The 17,902-nt window shown below is 36.0% G+C and overlaps 1 protein-coding gene across 1 annotated transcript in view; it reads left to right on the top strand.

Moving 5' to 3' along the window:
• Positions 1–287: 287 nt before the first annotated feature.
• The window catches only part of CNTNAP2 (contactin associated protein 2), a 2,010,562-nt gene continuing 1,992,947 nt past the window's right edge, over positions 288–17,902 (top strand). Inside the window, exon 1 of the mRNA XM_084788077.1 lies at positions 288–846. Coding sequence (XP_084644203.1) covers positions 750–846 — 97 coding nt within the window. The 5' untranslated portion in view covers positions 288–749. The remainder of the gene's footprint in view (positions 847–17,902) is intronic.

Here is a 17,902-nt window from a genome sequence, read left to right as displayed (position 1 = left end):
GGAGGAGGAGGAGGAGGAGGAGGAGGAGGAGGAGCCGGGGAAGGGAATAAGAAGCGAAGAGGGGGGAGGCTTCCCTTCGCCAGGCTCGCCCGGGTCTGCAGGCGCTGCTGGAGGCAGCGGAGTCTCCAGCTCCTGGCTGCGGTGAAGGATGGTGCTGTAGCTTTCCAGCTAGAGATGCTTCTCAGTGCTGCGCCGCGCTGAGGCCGAGCGTGCACGGGGGCTGTGCTCCGCTTCGCACATCCTTGATCTTAGCCTGGGAGCTGACAGCCTACTGGAAACCCCTCTGAGTCGCGCTGCCCAGTGGCCACCCGAAAGCTCGCCCGCAGTGGCAACAGCAGCATCACCAAACCCACAGCTCTCAGGTTCTCTCTTGCTGGCTAGGTGCTCTCCAGATTCCCCCTACTCGTCCTTTAGTGGTATTTTTTTCTAGAAGAGAGGGCGGGGTAGATGTCAGTCCCCTCCTCCCTCTCACCCCTCCTATTCCTTCTCGGTTTGAATTTCTTCCCCTGGCATTTCACTGGCTCGCAGAGCAAGAGACCAGACCCACAGAGAGGGGAAAGCCAGACTGCGCCTCCTCTGCTGCTGCCAGCCCAGAACTGGAACCTATAGGGGGTGAGGGGAGAGGAAAAGAAGCAGGAGGAGCTTGGCTTCCTCTTGCATCTGAGGACAGACCCTTCAAGAACCTCTTGGAGAGACGGACTGCATCTCCGCAGCGAGCTTTTGGAGTACCGCTGGCCTGGAGGCAAAGGATGGTGATGTCTCTGAGAGCAGGCTGCAGGGCAGCGCTCTCTCTCTGGATTCTCAGCAGCTTTATCTGCAGAGCTTGGACGGCTCCCTCCACGTTTCGTAAGTAGTCCTCTCCTCTCCAGGCTCCTTGTTGGAGCCACTTCAGTGCCGCATTGGTGTAAGGGCACACGGGTATGAACTAGGTGCATTCGCAGTTCTTGCCCCTGGTGTATGTGTGGCTGTCTGTATGTGTATCGGATGCTTGCACTTGGAACCTTCGCTGCAGAGAAACTCCAAACCGAGGGTGCTCCTCCTTTAGTGGAGACGATTTTCATAGTGCTGGGTGCTTCTGGAAAGTTGTTCCTAGTCTTGAAGATTGCTCCGAAACTGCTTGGTTAGAGTGTAGTCATTTCTTGGGACTTAATCTGTGCAGACTGGAGACAATTAAATTTTTATTGGGTAGAACGGAAAACGAGCAGAAGTTTCTGATTTTTATTGATGTTTTTATTGTAAGTGTTGGTCTGAGGAGGAAAGAGGAACATGCTTCAAGCAGTTTAGGCACCTATGGATTCACTAATCTCCTCTGCCCTCCTAAAAAGTTAATGCTCATTTAGCACTTTGTTGTATATATTGTAAAAAGTAAGTCCAATATTGGAACTGACACTGCACTAATTCCTTAGTAGTTTGTGCTAATAGGCATGACTCATGCAAGCTAGGACTTGGGACAGCCAGTGCAAATGTCACTAATGGGATAATGAAGACATGGTTTGAAAGTTTTCAGGTTTTAAGGAGAATGTTTGGTTTTTAAGGAGAGAGGGGGAGAGGCGGGTATTATTCATGTTTTGATGATGGTTAGAAGAAATGGAAGATCTGGCCCATTTTCTGCATTGCTTTAGAAATGCATACTGTGTATGAAGAGAGGGAAGGGATAGTTGGCTTTACGAGAAAGAGTTAAATGCTGGACTGGTTTTCTGTAGCATTTGCACAGTGTTTCTAGGCACAGCCTTGCTTGTGAGATTGGGTGAGCCTATTGGTGAAAGAGCCTGAACTATGGAGTTAAGAGAGAAGTATTCTCCTCTTAGGGTAGATAAATTTAGTCGCTTCCAGGCGCTTCGCACATGATTTGCCCACTCCTTGTTTATAGTTCTGTGGATGTATTAATGTTCGCATCTGTCTGTATTTTAATATTAATATTATTATTCCAATATGTAATCTATCAAGGTCAGCCTTGAAATGAGTTTCATATGTTGTGGTCAACAATCATACAGTGAATCTTTAGTAGTATTTTGACACATTCTCCAAGCATCCTCCATGGGATTTTCATGCAATGCATAAAGATAGAGATGCAAAAAAAAGCAGATCACTAAGTTGTAGTGAACTTGAAAAGATACTTTGTGGTATTCTCAGAACACAAACCTAAAAATATGTATTGTTTTTATACACGTTGATTATATAAACTTAAATGAAAATTGTAAAGTTTGGCTATTTATGTTAACATCTACAGAAATATGTAGCACTACCGATGGGAAATTATTTTGATGGAATTTCTATTTCCATTTTAAAACACGGCTTGCATAGTAGTATAGAATTTGCTTCCACAGTCATATACAGTCACTAAAAGTTAAAATGTGTTGTGCTCTCTGATTAGAGTCCCTCCTTCTGTATCTTATCTTTCTGCAGCCTTAGTAGAAATAGGTTGATCTGAGCCATTCAGTATATGTTCAGAATGGTTTGTTTTTTCCTCGTTGTATTGCCACAGTGCAAAGATTCAAAAGTTTACATGTATTCTATATAAATCAAAAAGTTCACATATATAGTGGGCAAATTGAGATAGGTTTTTTAAATTTATATTTGAATTTAAACTCTGAGACCCAAACCCAAAGTTGCCCTACATCCTGGAAGTGAATTTAATAATGACTGATACCCATATTTAGTGAAGAGACTGAACTTTCAAATTTATATTATTTTTTAGACATAATGGAAAATATTTACTTTACATTGTATTTGGAGGCCCTGTATGATAGTTCTTTTTAATACATAGAAAAGTTGAAGGCAGAAAAATGGTAAGCCCATGAATCTAAGCTAATGAACAGCTCAACCAGGAGGGGTCATCACGACACAGAAAGTAGTAGAAAACTCTAAAAGGAGGCGTTCATGTAGTTCATGTTTTGAAAATATGATAACTGTGCTCAAACATCCTGTTCCACAGTAACTTTGCAGTATAAAAGGCATTCTTCTACAGGCGATTAATATTTTGAGTTTCATAATACACATTTTCTGTAGATCAAGGCTTAAGGCTTATTTCTTTTTGCTGTTCTGGGTACGTACATAAAGATTGCTTATTCTATGTTTTGTGGACAATTTTCTTAATTTAAATTAAAAATTATCTCTGAGATCAAACAAAAATATGATCTATTTACATGTGACAATAAGAATTATGCAATGCTGAGCTGCGAAGTGTAAGTTTTCTTTCTTATGGAAGCTAACATAAGAAGCTCAGAAGAAGCTTTCAACCACTAGGGGGTCAATTGATTAGACCATGCTTTTAACACTTACAGAGCTGCCTTAAATGATAAGGGACTTATGATAGAACTTAGTAAGATTTATTTCTTATATAGTACAGAAATTTGGTTTAATTAAGTGTTTACTTGCAAAGGCCAAATTATGTCACTCTTGTAGAGCCATTCTCATATGATTTATTAACTGTCATATTGTGAAATGTGTTTTGCATGTATGCAAATAACATTTTGTAAATATAATGTTACGTATATGACTTATACAAATCCAGGCATATATGTGTGTGGTTTAAATATACATAGTGAAAAATAGAGATGAATAATATATGATATCATACAGAAATCAACATAGATGTAAAATTGATAATTTTATTTTAAACATCAAGATCATAGTTACATCTTTACCTGTATAGTGATAAAAATATGAGACAATAGTTTATTGATCTCATATATTGCTCCCAAGATAATATTTTAAATATAAAGTGTGAAAATAATATAAGAGTAAATGTTATCATTCTACATCTATTTCAAGCAGAATAAAGAGTTTGTTAGAAAAGAGAATCTTAGCAGAAAACATGCTTTGGACCAGTAGGAATCACAGGGGGAAGGGTTATACATTTTTGGATAATGCTAATTAGTAAGAAGAAAACCTTTAATAGATTGGAGATGAAGACAGATCTTGAGTTACAGACATTGCTATGATACTTAGATGATCATTTTTATGTTTTACTCCTTTACTACAAAGTAGGAATAATTTTTATAAATCATACTACCATATATTTAATGCTTCAATGAACCTTCTTGTATTTATGTACATATAAGCCATCATTTGTGAGAGTTTCAGTGTTTTTTTTATGTATGCCACAGTTTAAAACATATTTATAATGCGTGTTTTAATTATTTTAAATTGCCTAACTTTCAAGTTCTATGATTTTTTAACCTATTTCATATGTCTGAATTAATAAATCCCAATAGAAAAAGGGCTTATTAAATATTAAAAAGTGAATCAATCAGTCTTTCTGTCTGAATAAATTGTATATGGATTGGAAGATAAAAGGCTCCTGATATGTCTAACCCTGATTTACCTTTGATTTTTAAAAATTGGTGTATTTATTTGTTGTACATAGAGAATATGCATATATTCTCCACTCAAAAATTCTTTAGTAAAATCTAGTTTGTAATCATATTAAAAATCTTGAATATATCCTGTAGATATTCCTGAGTTGATATCTACCTCTTGTGCAAGCATGAGGACCTTAGTTGATATCCTCAGGACCCTGTAAATACTGATTTCACATGGGACATCTGTAAGTTTACTGCTGGTAGAACAGAGACAGATTAGTCCACAGTGACTACTAGACAGCAAGTCTAGCCATCCATTGATCTCCAAGTTCAGTGAGATACTCAGTCTCGATAGCAACAGCATATAGCAAGTAATCAAGGAAGATGCTTGAGTTGTAATTCTGGACTCTGCATAAACAGGCACACATGCAATGCAAATGTGCACATCCACAAACACACATATGCTACAAAACCTCAAGTATAAACTTAGACAACATCAATGAATGTGCCAAATAGGACGTAAGGAAAATCCTGCTAGGCCTCAACCCTACACAAAATATACACGCAACTGAGGGAAGCTGGTAGACTGAGATGTGGTCTCTCCCAGGTACGAGCACATGAACTGGTTGTCTAGCGTCAAATAGCACAACTCTGAAAACATACGTTCACCTAACATTATATGGATTGGCTCAGTTACTATTTATTAATATATAAGTTTATACATTAAACATGATGTGTGCAATGGTAGTTAATAAAAAGAGAAACCATGAATTTAAAGCAGAGTTCTGGAGAGTTGTATGGGAGGATTTGAAGAGAGGAAAGAGAAGGGAGGAACACTGTAATTATATTATAAAATAAAACGATAAAGGGCTAACAGATACATGTTGTTTTCATAGTGATTAATGTTAAACAATGAAGAAACTCAATATGTATACACATGTTATGACATGTTATCTTTGAGTTAAAACGCCTTGCTTTATCGTTTTTATTATTTATAAAGTAAGTAATAGGGTACATAATAATGTAAAGCACTAAAAATGGTTGTATGTGAAGTAAATTTTATATTTCTGTAGATATCATTACCTCTCATTGGATGTTATCAGAATTTACAGGGAGATGCATATTTTCCAAAAAGCAGCCATCAGAAACCTCAGATATTATCTATAATCATTTAATACTGAGTTAGTTGGAAACTACATTTTTTGCTATTTTACATATATTAATAGTAATGAGATGACTTTTATGTAACTTTTAATATTTTTATTTGGGAAATAAGATGGCTTCTAAAATAGTGAACATTTTAAATTATGGATTTTATAGCCTCCTGAAATCTACACAATCTGGATGCTGGGATGTAGAAATATGATCTGTTTATTGGTCAAAACAGTTAATTGTATCAGGAAGAAACTATATTTGAAGCACTCAGCCTCTGTGCAAAGGATTCCTTCATCCTTTCCAGGTGTAGGACACCTCTGCATGTCACTGGGAAGTGTAGGAGGATATGTCAAATACCTCTGCTCTCTCAGGCCAGACTGTCTGCTGAAAAGCCCCATTCTGTAGGCAGGTACACTTCAAGAGTTAGCCTCTGCTAAGAGAGTGGTAGTGTGAGGAAAACTACGTTGATTCATCCTTCCAGTGGCTGGAGAGTCTGTTGAATGCTAGGATGAAGATTAACAAACCCAATTACCTCACATGTAACCCTTGTGTCTCTGTATCACTCATAATTATGTATAAGTTAATATTCGAGTTTCATCTAAATCCTTTCATGATCAAGAATTCAAACAGAAAAGAGAATTTTGTTTATTGTGCCAGCTAAAACCACAAAATACCAAAAAAATTCATAATAATACTATTTGTAATTGAGTGCAATCAGTATGAAAAAAATTTCGGCAGAATTTAGAATCAAGAACTGAGTAATATTTGTTTTTCTCATGTGATGCGCTATAGGAGAACTGCAACTTTATGTGACTTCCTGGGTGTCCTCTTCATGCTTTCCTTCTGCACGATCCTATTAACAATATTTATTTCAGTGAGAAGCACTATCCTGAGTGAATAATATTACTATTTACCACATAGCCTGACAGAGTGGTCTCTGCGGGTTCACTTCCATCTTGTTTATGTTGCAGGAAAATTCCACAACTTTGCTGACCTGATACTTCATGTCCATTTTCTGTCCCTTGTCCCTTCTATGCATTAGGAAGACTTTGACACTTCCTGTCATATACCCCATGACAAACACCTTAACTGTAGTTGAAATCAAAGCTGATTGTTTTTTATCAGTTGAACACTTAGTATACAGACCTCTCTCAACTTTCGCTTAATTGATTTGGGTGGCAGGGAAATCATACTAACAGCTTGAAATATCTGACTCTCTCTCTTTTTTTTTAAACACTCAAGATTTCTAAACCTCTCCTGATATCAGGAAATCTGAAAATAAAGATGTAGTCATTGGCTCCAAGTTTGTTTGCTGAAGAGAACACATTTTTGGTACACTGTATAAGTGTGGAAGAAATATAAAATTGCTCCTGAGAGCTAGTCTACATTTTCCTTCTGATTTGAGTTTTTTTTTAATGAGCTCATAAATATGAATAATTGTTATTCCTTTTAAATATCTTAATGCGTAGGGAAGTGTAAAATTAACCCTGATAGACGAGCAAGAAGAGACTTGATACCCTAGCATCATATTCAGGGGGAGGAGATCCCCCTCAGTCACAGTCATAGGGAAGGGGAATGGGGTGAAAGCGGGAGGGAGGGAGGAATGGGAGGATGCACGGAATGGGATAGAAAATGAGATGTAATATAAATGATTTCATTTTTCAATAATAAAAACGTCTTAACTCGAGTGATGCAGGTTTCTGCATAATCAATTAACAACTGTAGAAATCAAATTAAGACTTGAGCACAGTATTGTAACTTTTAAGTCTGTAAAATAAATACCAAATGTGTCAATAAAAAAAAATTAACCCTGATAATATGTAACTAGGAAAACATCCTTACACCTAAAAAAGTTTTGTTTATTTAAGGTTCTGCCTTTTCCAGTATATCCATTCTTTGGTTATTGGTACTGGGATGGTGGCATAAGATGTGAATCTCAAAAAATGACAGGCAATAAAGGTGTGACCTACTTATACGCTGTCAGATTTGCTAAGCCTGTGCTGTGTGGTGCATCTAAGTTGACTATGTGTTATATAAACTTTAATGAAATTCAACAAGGATTTACTCACCTCACTGTCATAATGTCATGTTGGAATAATTTGTGAGAGGAAAAGTTTTCTCTGTGCCACAATTTCACACTAGCCGATGTGACTATATCGTCTTCGTCTTTCTGTAATGTTATTATTTCAAAGCTGTGCACAGATGAAAGTTAATGTGCACAGTCTGAATGAGATTTTGAAGAGGAGAAACATTTTTTAAACAAATAAAACACTAGATTTGAATTTTGTCATTTAAAAATTAAAGTGCTTATTGTAACACATATGGACTTAGTTATTTTGAAATAATATCAAATGTAGGCTGATTAAGTAGAAGCACCTTGCTAATTCATCTTAATTGGAAACTACAATTCAATGGAAATTGAATTGTAAAGTGTGGAAAAGATATGTAACATCTACTGTTAAATACTTTATGTCTCTTTTTCAGATATTGAGCAGTATTCTGGGAGAGCATTATAAGCAATTTCATGTTACCCAATGTTAGCATATTTTAGGCAAAGTATTGGTTTAAAACTTGCTGAACACACAGAACACAATGGCCTGCTTCATATTACTTTATATTACTTAAACTGGTCATAATCCTAAAGTGAGAATTTGCAATTTTATACATTATATTTGAAAAAACTTAGTTTAAAGTAAATATGTCCAGAAATATTAAATACTGTTTCAAAATTATTACTTTTCAGGCAATTAAATGAGTGAATTAGGTTATTAGCATTTGGGCTATCAGGTTTCTCAGATTAATAAAGGGAAAAAGTATTTTGAAGTCAACCCAACCAAGAACATTGGAATTCAGGGATTATTTTTTCCTACTCTTGTTCTCCAGGCCACAAAGAGGTTGAAACTGAATATGGCCTGAAACTAACATCCTTCAAAACACGGTGTGTGAAAAAGCCATATATTTTCCTATAAGAAAACTTATGTTCGACTCACAGTACCATCACCTGGCAAATTTTCAAGTAACTCTTATCAGTCATTGTTATCACTTAATAATTGAACTAACACTATTGGCTCTTATGACAACAACATAAGATTATTCCTCCCATGTGGGAGATGTTCATGATAGTAATAAGGAAGTCTTCAAAGGTCCATTTTGTCATGTCCCAAGGACTGCTCCAGTTGTCGTGAATTATTCAACAAATTAATAGTTTAAGCAAATACTTGCCTCTATCATTTTTATTTTCTTGGGCCTTACCTTAATGTGGAAATAGGAATAAAAATTTTAGCCAAGGTTTGTGGCATACACTTTAATCCCAGCACGTAGGAGATAGACACAGGTGGATCTTTTGAGCTGGAGGTTAGCCTGGTCTACATGGTGAGTTTCAAGACAGCCAGAGAGCAATAGAGTGAGGCCTTGTCTCAAGAAAGAAGAACACACATTTTAGTTTTATTCTTTATGTCTTGAAATTAAAATATGACACCATTTCTCCCAATCCCTGTCCTCCCATGTACTCTCACTCTCTCCCAGATTCATTACACACACACACACACACACACACACACACACACACAAAACCACAAACACACAAACACACACACATTTCTTGTTACAGTATTATGTTAAAATTTTAAGTAATTGTGCTTACCTTCGGCACTTTCATTGGGTGAAAACAACAAGCCATATCTAGATATGTTATTCTATAGCCTTATTGTTTGATTTGTGTGGAGTCACTTCTAAAGACTGGGATATTTGATACTTGTATACTTTATGTTTCTTCTCTTTTTGAGTCAATGTTGTGTAATAGATCTCTATAAATTTGCAGAGAGAGAGAGAGAGAGAGAAAGAGAGAGAGAGAGAGAAGGGAAGGGAGGGAGGAAGGAGAGAGAGAGAATAATATTAATAACTCTAGGCATCAGTTGATGTTCTTAGATGTTAAATTCAGGACAGATACCATGTATTTGCCGCCAAGTCCGCATAGCAATATTTCAGTGCACAGGTGACGAAACAGCAGCAATTGATGGGACCAAGCACCTTGCCTAAGCCAGAAGCATGGCATCTTCCCATGCCACTGATTTCATGCACAGTGCAGCTGTCTGAGACTGAGCACTGCTCAAATTCTCTAAGTTTTGGTTTACATTTGTGGCCTTTGAAATGTTTAGTGGCTGATTTTATAGACATAACGGGGAAAGTCTTACTGCCTCAATGATCCAATTTTGTTTTTTTTTTTAGTCACTTTGTTTTAGGTTAGGATGACTTCAAATTGTACAAAGTATATACGGCACACACTTAGATTAGATCTTTCAATTATAAGAAAATTAAGTCACTTTTGTTTTACTTCTCTGCACTTTTAGTCTTTCATAAGTTATCATGACTGCTATTTAAACATTTATTAAATTATGTAGAATACTAAACTGCTTTGTCAAGAATGTCTAAAATCTTTTTAAAAATCAAATTGTAATAAGTCATTGAAGTTGATTTTACAAAATATACCCCAAACTGTTAATATTATTTCAATTTGCTAAGTTTATAGGCACTCTTTTGGGTATTCATTTCAAATTATATACTATGTAAAACATATTTTTTGAGATTCCTTAGATACGCTTGCTTCACCAGCAGGGAGAACATATGTATTCCAATTTGGAGCACTTATATTTATTGTTTCTTGTCCCTGATCTCTGATGCTGTCACTGGTGTTATAGTCAGGTTTTTAGCATTTTTCCGAAGTTGTAACGCTGTAGCTCTAGGCTTCTAAACTTGCCCTTGGGTGTTTCATTGATAGTGAAGTGAGAAAAATATCTGTTTTACTATATTTTATTTTGTAATGTCCCAGAGATTTGCTTGTCGCTGATTATTGGAAAGTGGGGTAAAAGTCATTCACCATAATGTCTGACTTGCATTTGGAATTTTGTATGTACTACCCACCAGTGAACCTTCTTAACTCTGCCCATTATATTTTTAAAATTATCCTTTAACAATGCCCACTACAAACATACATGATTTCATTTTCTCTAACTTCATACCTTGTATGTAGTACACCTGCATTTACTCTCGGTTTGGGTATAAGGAAGTGATTGCATCAAATGAATTAACATACACCATTATGATTTCATTGTATTCACCATATAAAATAAATATACTACTTCCCTGTTAGAATATTCAGGATATGAAAACTTTAAAACTCACTGGCTTTACCTAGTCCCCTTCTTACCTACTTGAACTCCCTCTTATACTGAGAAAATTTATAATCCTGAAGTTTCAGGCAGTTCTTATATTTAGGATTATAAAGGCTAAAATAATTAATATTTTACAGTAACTCAACTTGATAAAACATTGACCTATATACAAAATTAGTAGGTTTTGGATAAATATGTATACTTCTTAGTGATAATTATGTATATAGGCCACTAACTATGATTGCCAAGTGGAACCTCTTTTGAGCATATGCCAAGGAGTGGAATTGCTGGGTGTTTAGGGAGAATTATTTCCAATTTTCTGAGAAAGCACAAGATTGCTTTCCAAAGTGCTTGCACAATTTTTTACCCCCACCAGCAATGAAGGAGTGTTCCCCTTTCTCCATCTCCTTGTCAGCATGTGCTGTCACTTGAGTTTTTTATCTTAGCCACTCTGTTTGGTGTAAGATGGTGTCTCAGAGTCATTTTGATTTGTATTTCCCTGATGACTAGGGATGTTGAACATTGCTTTAGATGTTTCTCTCAGCCGTTCAACATTCCTCTGTTGAGAATTCTCTGTTTAGCTCTGAACCCCATTTTTAAATTTGGGACATTGTGATGGTAGTGTTTACTTTCTTGAGTTCTTTATAGATTTTGGATATTAGGCCTTTATCAAAAGTTGGGTTAGTGAAGATATTTTAACCATCTGTAGGATGTCAATTTGTTCTGGTGACTCTGTCATTTGTGTTAAAGAAGTTTTTCAGTTTCATAAGTTCCCGTTTATTAATTGTTGACCTTAGAGCATGGGCTATTGGTGTTCTGTTCAGGAAGTTGTCTCCTTTGCCAAAGAGTTCAAGGCTCTTTCCCACTTTTTTCTTCTAACATATTTAGCATGTGTGATTTTATGTTGAGGTCTTTAATCCACTTGAAATTTAGTTTTGTAAAGGGTGATAAATATGGATCTATTTTCATTTTTCTACAGTGGCTCCATGATACAACAGGACATTTGTTCAACTATGTTCAAAGCAGCTTTATTTGTAGTAACCAGAATCTGGAAACAACCTAGATGTTCCTCAATTGAACAATGGATAAAGAAACTCTGGTACATATACACAATAGAATGCTATTCATTATCAAAAACCAAGGAAATCTTGAAACTTGCTGGCGTATGGATAGAACTAGAAGCAATCATCTTGAGTGAGGTAAATCAGACCCAGAGAGACATACATGGTATATACTCACTTATAAGTGGATATTAGCCCAACATTGATGTCCTCTGAGAGACTCCACACAGTTGGGGATTAGGATATATACTTGGCTCATGGTGAAGAACTGAGAATTGTATGGAAGATTTGGGGGATGGGAAGGTTGGCAGGGCAGAGTTTTCAGGATCTCCACAGTGAGATTATCAAGCTTGGCAGATCTGGACCCACGGGGCCACCAACCAAGGACATTTCAAGCAAGGAACATAGAAAACCCGCTCAGCTGTAGCCAATGCCCAGCCTATTCTCCAGGATGGGGGAGGGGAGCTGGGGAATACCGCTGGGAAGAAATCTGGAGACTGTCATTTGATCTCTGTCCCTTAGGGAAGAGGTCCTATGGAAACACAGAGGAAAGGGATGCAGGCTATCCAGATGCGACCCAATAATCTGTGGTCAGATGGTGGAAGAGATCGGAAATTTAGGGGAGGGGAATATAGCAAAAAAGGGAAGGAGGCTGGGAGAGGGAGGATGGGAGTGCAGGTAGCGGGGATGTGTGATTCCATGTGGGAATCAGAATGTAATGGTAATAAGAATGTAATGGGAATAAATTATAATAATAAGTTTATGTCTTTACTTTTTACATGTACATTTATATTAGTACATATATATATAATAAACTACCTACAGAAGGAAGAACCATGAAACACTTAGGAATCATATAAATGTTACATTCTTAGTGTTTTGCCTATTTGTATTTGACAGCCATGAAGAAAACATCTTTCCTATCTTGGTACATCTAAAGAAGAAAAAATAAATATAAAAACTATGATTTTTAAGAACTGAAATATTCCTTGAGATAAAACATTTGAAGAAAAGATTAAACATTAGAATTTGCACTTATTACATCCATCAACTAGCCCTAAAACTTCTCTCTACATAAGCTTTGTTATACTCACATATTGGTAAATATTAGTTTAATGTGGTGATCTCTATATTCAGTTTGTGTCCCTCATTACATATGGATAGATTGTAGGAACACATGTAAATTTCTTCATTTTGTATAACTAAGAATATTATAATCAAGAGAAAGATAATTGCAACATTCTGTCAGTTTGAACAAAATATATTTGTAAGTAGCATTCATATTACAAAATTCTTGCATTAAAACAAGCATAGCTATAACTATAGAAAAACCAAAAGGTAACAAAAATATTTCACAGGATTGTACACCATAAAATAATGCTAGCACAGGAGCTTTAAAGGGTACATTGTATCTATTTGCTCAATGTGAAATACCACACCTTCTGTGATTTCAGTCATTATCTATTCTTTATAACTCCAATTTGAGTGTCCTTCATATAATAATAACATGTTTAATGTGGTACAACTGCCATATGCAATGGTGTGAGACAGTTTACAAAAATTACATGATCATCTCAAATATATTTTCTTGGCATTTAAACATGTTATTATAGTAACAAAATTGTAGAACATCATGAGAAAACTTAGAATTATCTATCTACATTCACAGAAAGATTTCTGATTCTTTCAAAGAAAAAAATGAGACTATTCTCTCTATTAAATTGGCATCAGTAGCACTTTCTTAAAAGACTTCAGATTTTCTTTTTGTTCATTTGTATGTCTATAATTATAGTATTTAGAGAATGTCTCATACTGTGTTTGTTTCTACATATTGAATTTTCAAACGACAAAGGGATGACTGCTAGAGCCACACAAATCTCAGAACTGGCTGAAGTGCCAGCTTCCCAGAACTGTTCTTAAGACAACCGTTTCCTAAGAAATAGTTACACCAGCGGTGACATATGGTAGACATCTACTCTATGATATACACAATGTTTATTTTCTAGGTCAAGACTATCTGAATCATGGATGACCACCTTAAATGTGCGAATTAAATTTGGGTTTTGAAAAAAAATTTAGTCCTAATCTACATGCTCCTACACTGTTTTTTAAACACTGAGAACACTATTGAAAGTTATAATTATAGTTGGTGACCTGTTGAAGTGTACTGGCATTGATCATGTCAAAGAGTTAATGATATATGAGAGAAAGCTACATATTATTTATGTTAACATCTTACAATGTTTTTATTACAATTGTTTTTAACAAAGACTTTTTTTTTTTAACAAAGGCTTTAAAGTAAAGAAAACTGTAGTTTTGTATTGGCTTTCAACCAGGGTTATAGGAACTGAATTACCACACTTTGAGCCCCAGGATTCTAATTAGTAAAATGACAAATGATGCTCCCCAAAATGGAAGGCTGACTCTACGAATTAAACACATAACAGCACACATTAGTAGGTTATCGTTAATGATGGCTTTGTTGTTTTTAAGTGCGCTAAGTATTTATTATTCATTTTTATGGACATACTACAAGTGTGGGGTCTATAAATCTTGCTGAAGCATTGGAAATTGCCCTTGGCATTTATTTAACAATTTAGTTAGTTGGGAAGCTAATGGATATAGCTAGAATAATATGCAAAAAAATAGAATTAACCCATTATTTTATGATCACATAATAGCACATAAAAACAGTCCAAAAATGAAAGAACAATATGGTTCTATTCAGATAATCTACACACATGCAGAGAGAGAGAGAGAGAGAGAGAGACAGACAGACAGACAGACAGACAGACAGACAGACAGACGGAGACAGAGACAGAGACAGAGAGATTCATATGTCTTTCCTAACTAAATTCATAATTTGATTTTGGGTATAACAATACATAAATTTATTAAACATTAACCAAAGAGTAGTTAATAATTAATTTAAGGCACTCAATAAACACTATACTCAATTGTTATAAAACAGGAGAAAAATTGCTAAAACATTGTAAACTATGTAATCAATCAGTAAGGCCTATTTTAGAGGTTAAAGACATCCAGTTACCTTAATAACAGATGTTTTTGAAGAGCTTTTTGCATATTAGAGAGCTCTGTTGGCTGAAGGAACATACCTAAAAGTATGAACATTTTCACACAAACTTGTTTGCCGTACGTGCAGATAGTATAAAGCTTGTTTTCTGAAGGTGATGAAATGTACAAAAAGAAACATGACATTTTAAAACTTGGAACTGATTATGCAGAAATGTTGAGTGGTGCGAAATCAAACCCTGGATATTATTTCAATACTTGAAATCAGTGTCTAGGAATTTGGAGTATAAGCTGAAATTATTTGTAGATATTTTTCATCATTAATGAAAACATTTGAGTTATGGTGGTTAACAATCTTTCTGGGAAGATGTGAGCAATTGTCTACTCATTTTGGGTCAAGAACTGGCAACACACAAAGGCAGTGATATTGTTGAAGGCAAAGTTCATGAACCAGTGAGTTTATGGCGGCTGCTCATTAGAACATGGATCATTCAGAAGCATCTGCCTCTCTGAGAGATAATTCTATCATGGGTAGTCACTCATGAAAGCTGGAATTTCAGTTCTCTAAATGAATTGCAGACAGATGGACCAACTTTGAGAGCAATTTCTCCACTGTCCTTACTGAATATATAAGAGGATAAAGGATTCTTGTGAATTGGGTAAATTTTATAGACTTCCTGAGATTTGTGAGATGTTTGCTTTTGTAAGTCTTAATAAGCCTCCCCTCTTGGTGGAATATGTTAAGTGGGAGGAAATTTCAACATGATAGCCCCTATTAAATTAATCACAATGAAAAACACTTCTGTTACAAGAACTTGAAAGGGTGCTCTTTGAATCAAAATATTTTATGATCTCGCCTCACCTTTGACAATGTCCCCTGGAGGGGGAGGCCTGGTGGCACTCAGAGGAAGGACAGCAGGTTACCAAGAAGAGACTTGATACCCTATGAGCATATACAGGGGGAGGTAATCCCCCTCAGGAACAGTCACAGAGGAGGGGAATAAGGGGAAAATGGGAGGGAGGGAAGAATGGGAGGATACAAGGGATGGGATAACCATTGAGATGTAACAAGAATAAATTAATAAAAAAAGGAAAAAAAAAGAAAAAAAAGAAAACACTTAAAAATAAAATTTGCTTCAGGTTATTCCCTATGTGATTAAAACCATGTGAATTTATCTGAAAATCCCTGAAAAGAAAGAACAATTACACTTTGCCATGTAGGTGATGAAGTTGTGAATTATACATCAAAGGATTGTAAAACTGATGATTGAAGTGAGTATCTGGAATACTATATTTGAGGAATATCCATAGGCCCTGTCAAGGGCACACGGCCAACTCTTGTCATACAGATCTTCAGAGACTCAAGTTTGCCTTACAGTCCTTACTGTGTGCTCCTTGACCCAGTGCCAGGTCATTCAGAAAAACACCTCATCATGACCAGTTCATATGAAATAAAGCATCACACTTTTCCAAACAGAAGCTCAGACTACAGGGATGAAAAAAAGTTGAGAACTTCTCCTTCTCATCATTCCTAAATTTGTTATATAATCCACAGAAGCAAAATATGAAAATATTCATAACAGTTGAATAATGGCTGCTACAGAATATCTTTCAATGGAGTCTATACTTAATTGCTAGGCAAATACTAAGATTGCTATATTTTAAGGGTAAGCATATGGTTTTATTATAGACATGGAAATTCCAGAAACGTGATAAGTAATGTAGTCCTAGCATAGTCACTATTCATTGCCTAAATACAGAAAAAAAATTAACTCTCCATTGTTTCTGTGTTTCTGGTTATTTTTACTCTTTGGGGATGCATATCCCAAGTCACTGAGAAATGAAATACCTGCATTTGTGATAAATCAATTATATTTAGTTTAGACAATTTTGGTTAAGAGAGAAATAATGCTAATTTAACAGATGTGTACTCTTGAAACGTCATCTTTATTTTAAGGCTTTAGTAATAATATCTTTGTTATCTTATAGAAATTTAATATTTTATATAATTCTAATATTACTTCTCCTAATTATTCAGATGGCATTACAACAAGGCAATTGTTACACAATATTTTAAATTATTTACAATGCAGGAAAATGTAATTATATCACATTTTCAGTATTTTCCTTGGTTATTCTTCTTCTATTCTGCCTATCAAAACAATTTTTTTGGCTGGAGAGATGGCTCAGGGGGTAAAGGTACATCTGCGCAAGCACAGAGGCTTCAGTTTATTTGGCACAATTCACATGAAGGAGAAAATTGACTCCGCAAAGTTGGCTCTTGTCTCTGCACATATGATCCCCTCCATACAGACATTCTATTTATACACACAGTTAATAAAATAATTTTCATTTAGTAAGATTTTTTAAATTATTTATGTTCCTGCATATAGAATTTTGGATACATTCTGATGTGTTTTTCTCTTCATTTAACTTAATTTAAATTGTATGAAGTTGACATACAACATGTATAGATATAGACATATAACTTCAAGTCATGCCACCATCAAGAAGAATTGGCATGCTTTACAATAGTTTTTTTTTTTAAATTTTATTAATTTATTCTTGTTACATCTCAATGGTTATCCCATCCCTTGTATCCTCCCATTCTTCCCTCCCTCCCATTTTCCCCTTATTCCCCTCCCCTATGACTGTTCCTGAGGGGGATTACCTCCCCCTGTATATGCTCATAGGGTATCAAGTCTCTTCTTGGTAACCTGCTGTCCTTCTTCTGAGTGCCACCAGGCCTCCCCCTCCAGGGGACATGGTCAAATGTGAGCCACCAGAGTCCATGTGAAAGTCAGACCCCACTCTGCACTCTACTGTGGACAGTGTTCTGACCATTGTCTAGATCTGGGTAGGGGTTTAAAGTTTACGGCCTGTATTGTCCTTGGCTGGTGTCTTAGTTTGAGCAGGACCCCTGGGCCCAAATCTGCCTATCATGTTCTACTTGTAGGTTTCTAGGACCCTCTGGATCCTTCTATTTTGCTATTCTTCCATGCTTCTCTCATCTAGAGTCCCAATAGGATGTCCTCCCCTCTGTCCCAGTTTCCTGGTAAGTGAAGGCTTTCGTGAGAGATGTATAGATTGATAATGTGCTGGCAGGTCCAGGACTGTTATAAGATGCTCTCTGCATCTCTTCTTCAGGAAAACATCATGATTCCATGCTATTAGAATG

The sequence above is a fragment of the Acomys minous genome (genome assembly GCF_964271855.1).
Source record: "Acomys minous genome assembly, chromosome: 6".
Classification (NCBI taxonomy): Eukaryota; Metazoa; Chordata; class Mammalia; order Rodentia; family Muridae; genus Acomys; species Acomys minous.
This window is presented reverse-complemented; position numbering and strand designations above follow the sequence as displayed.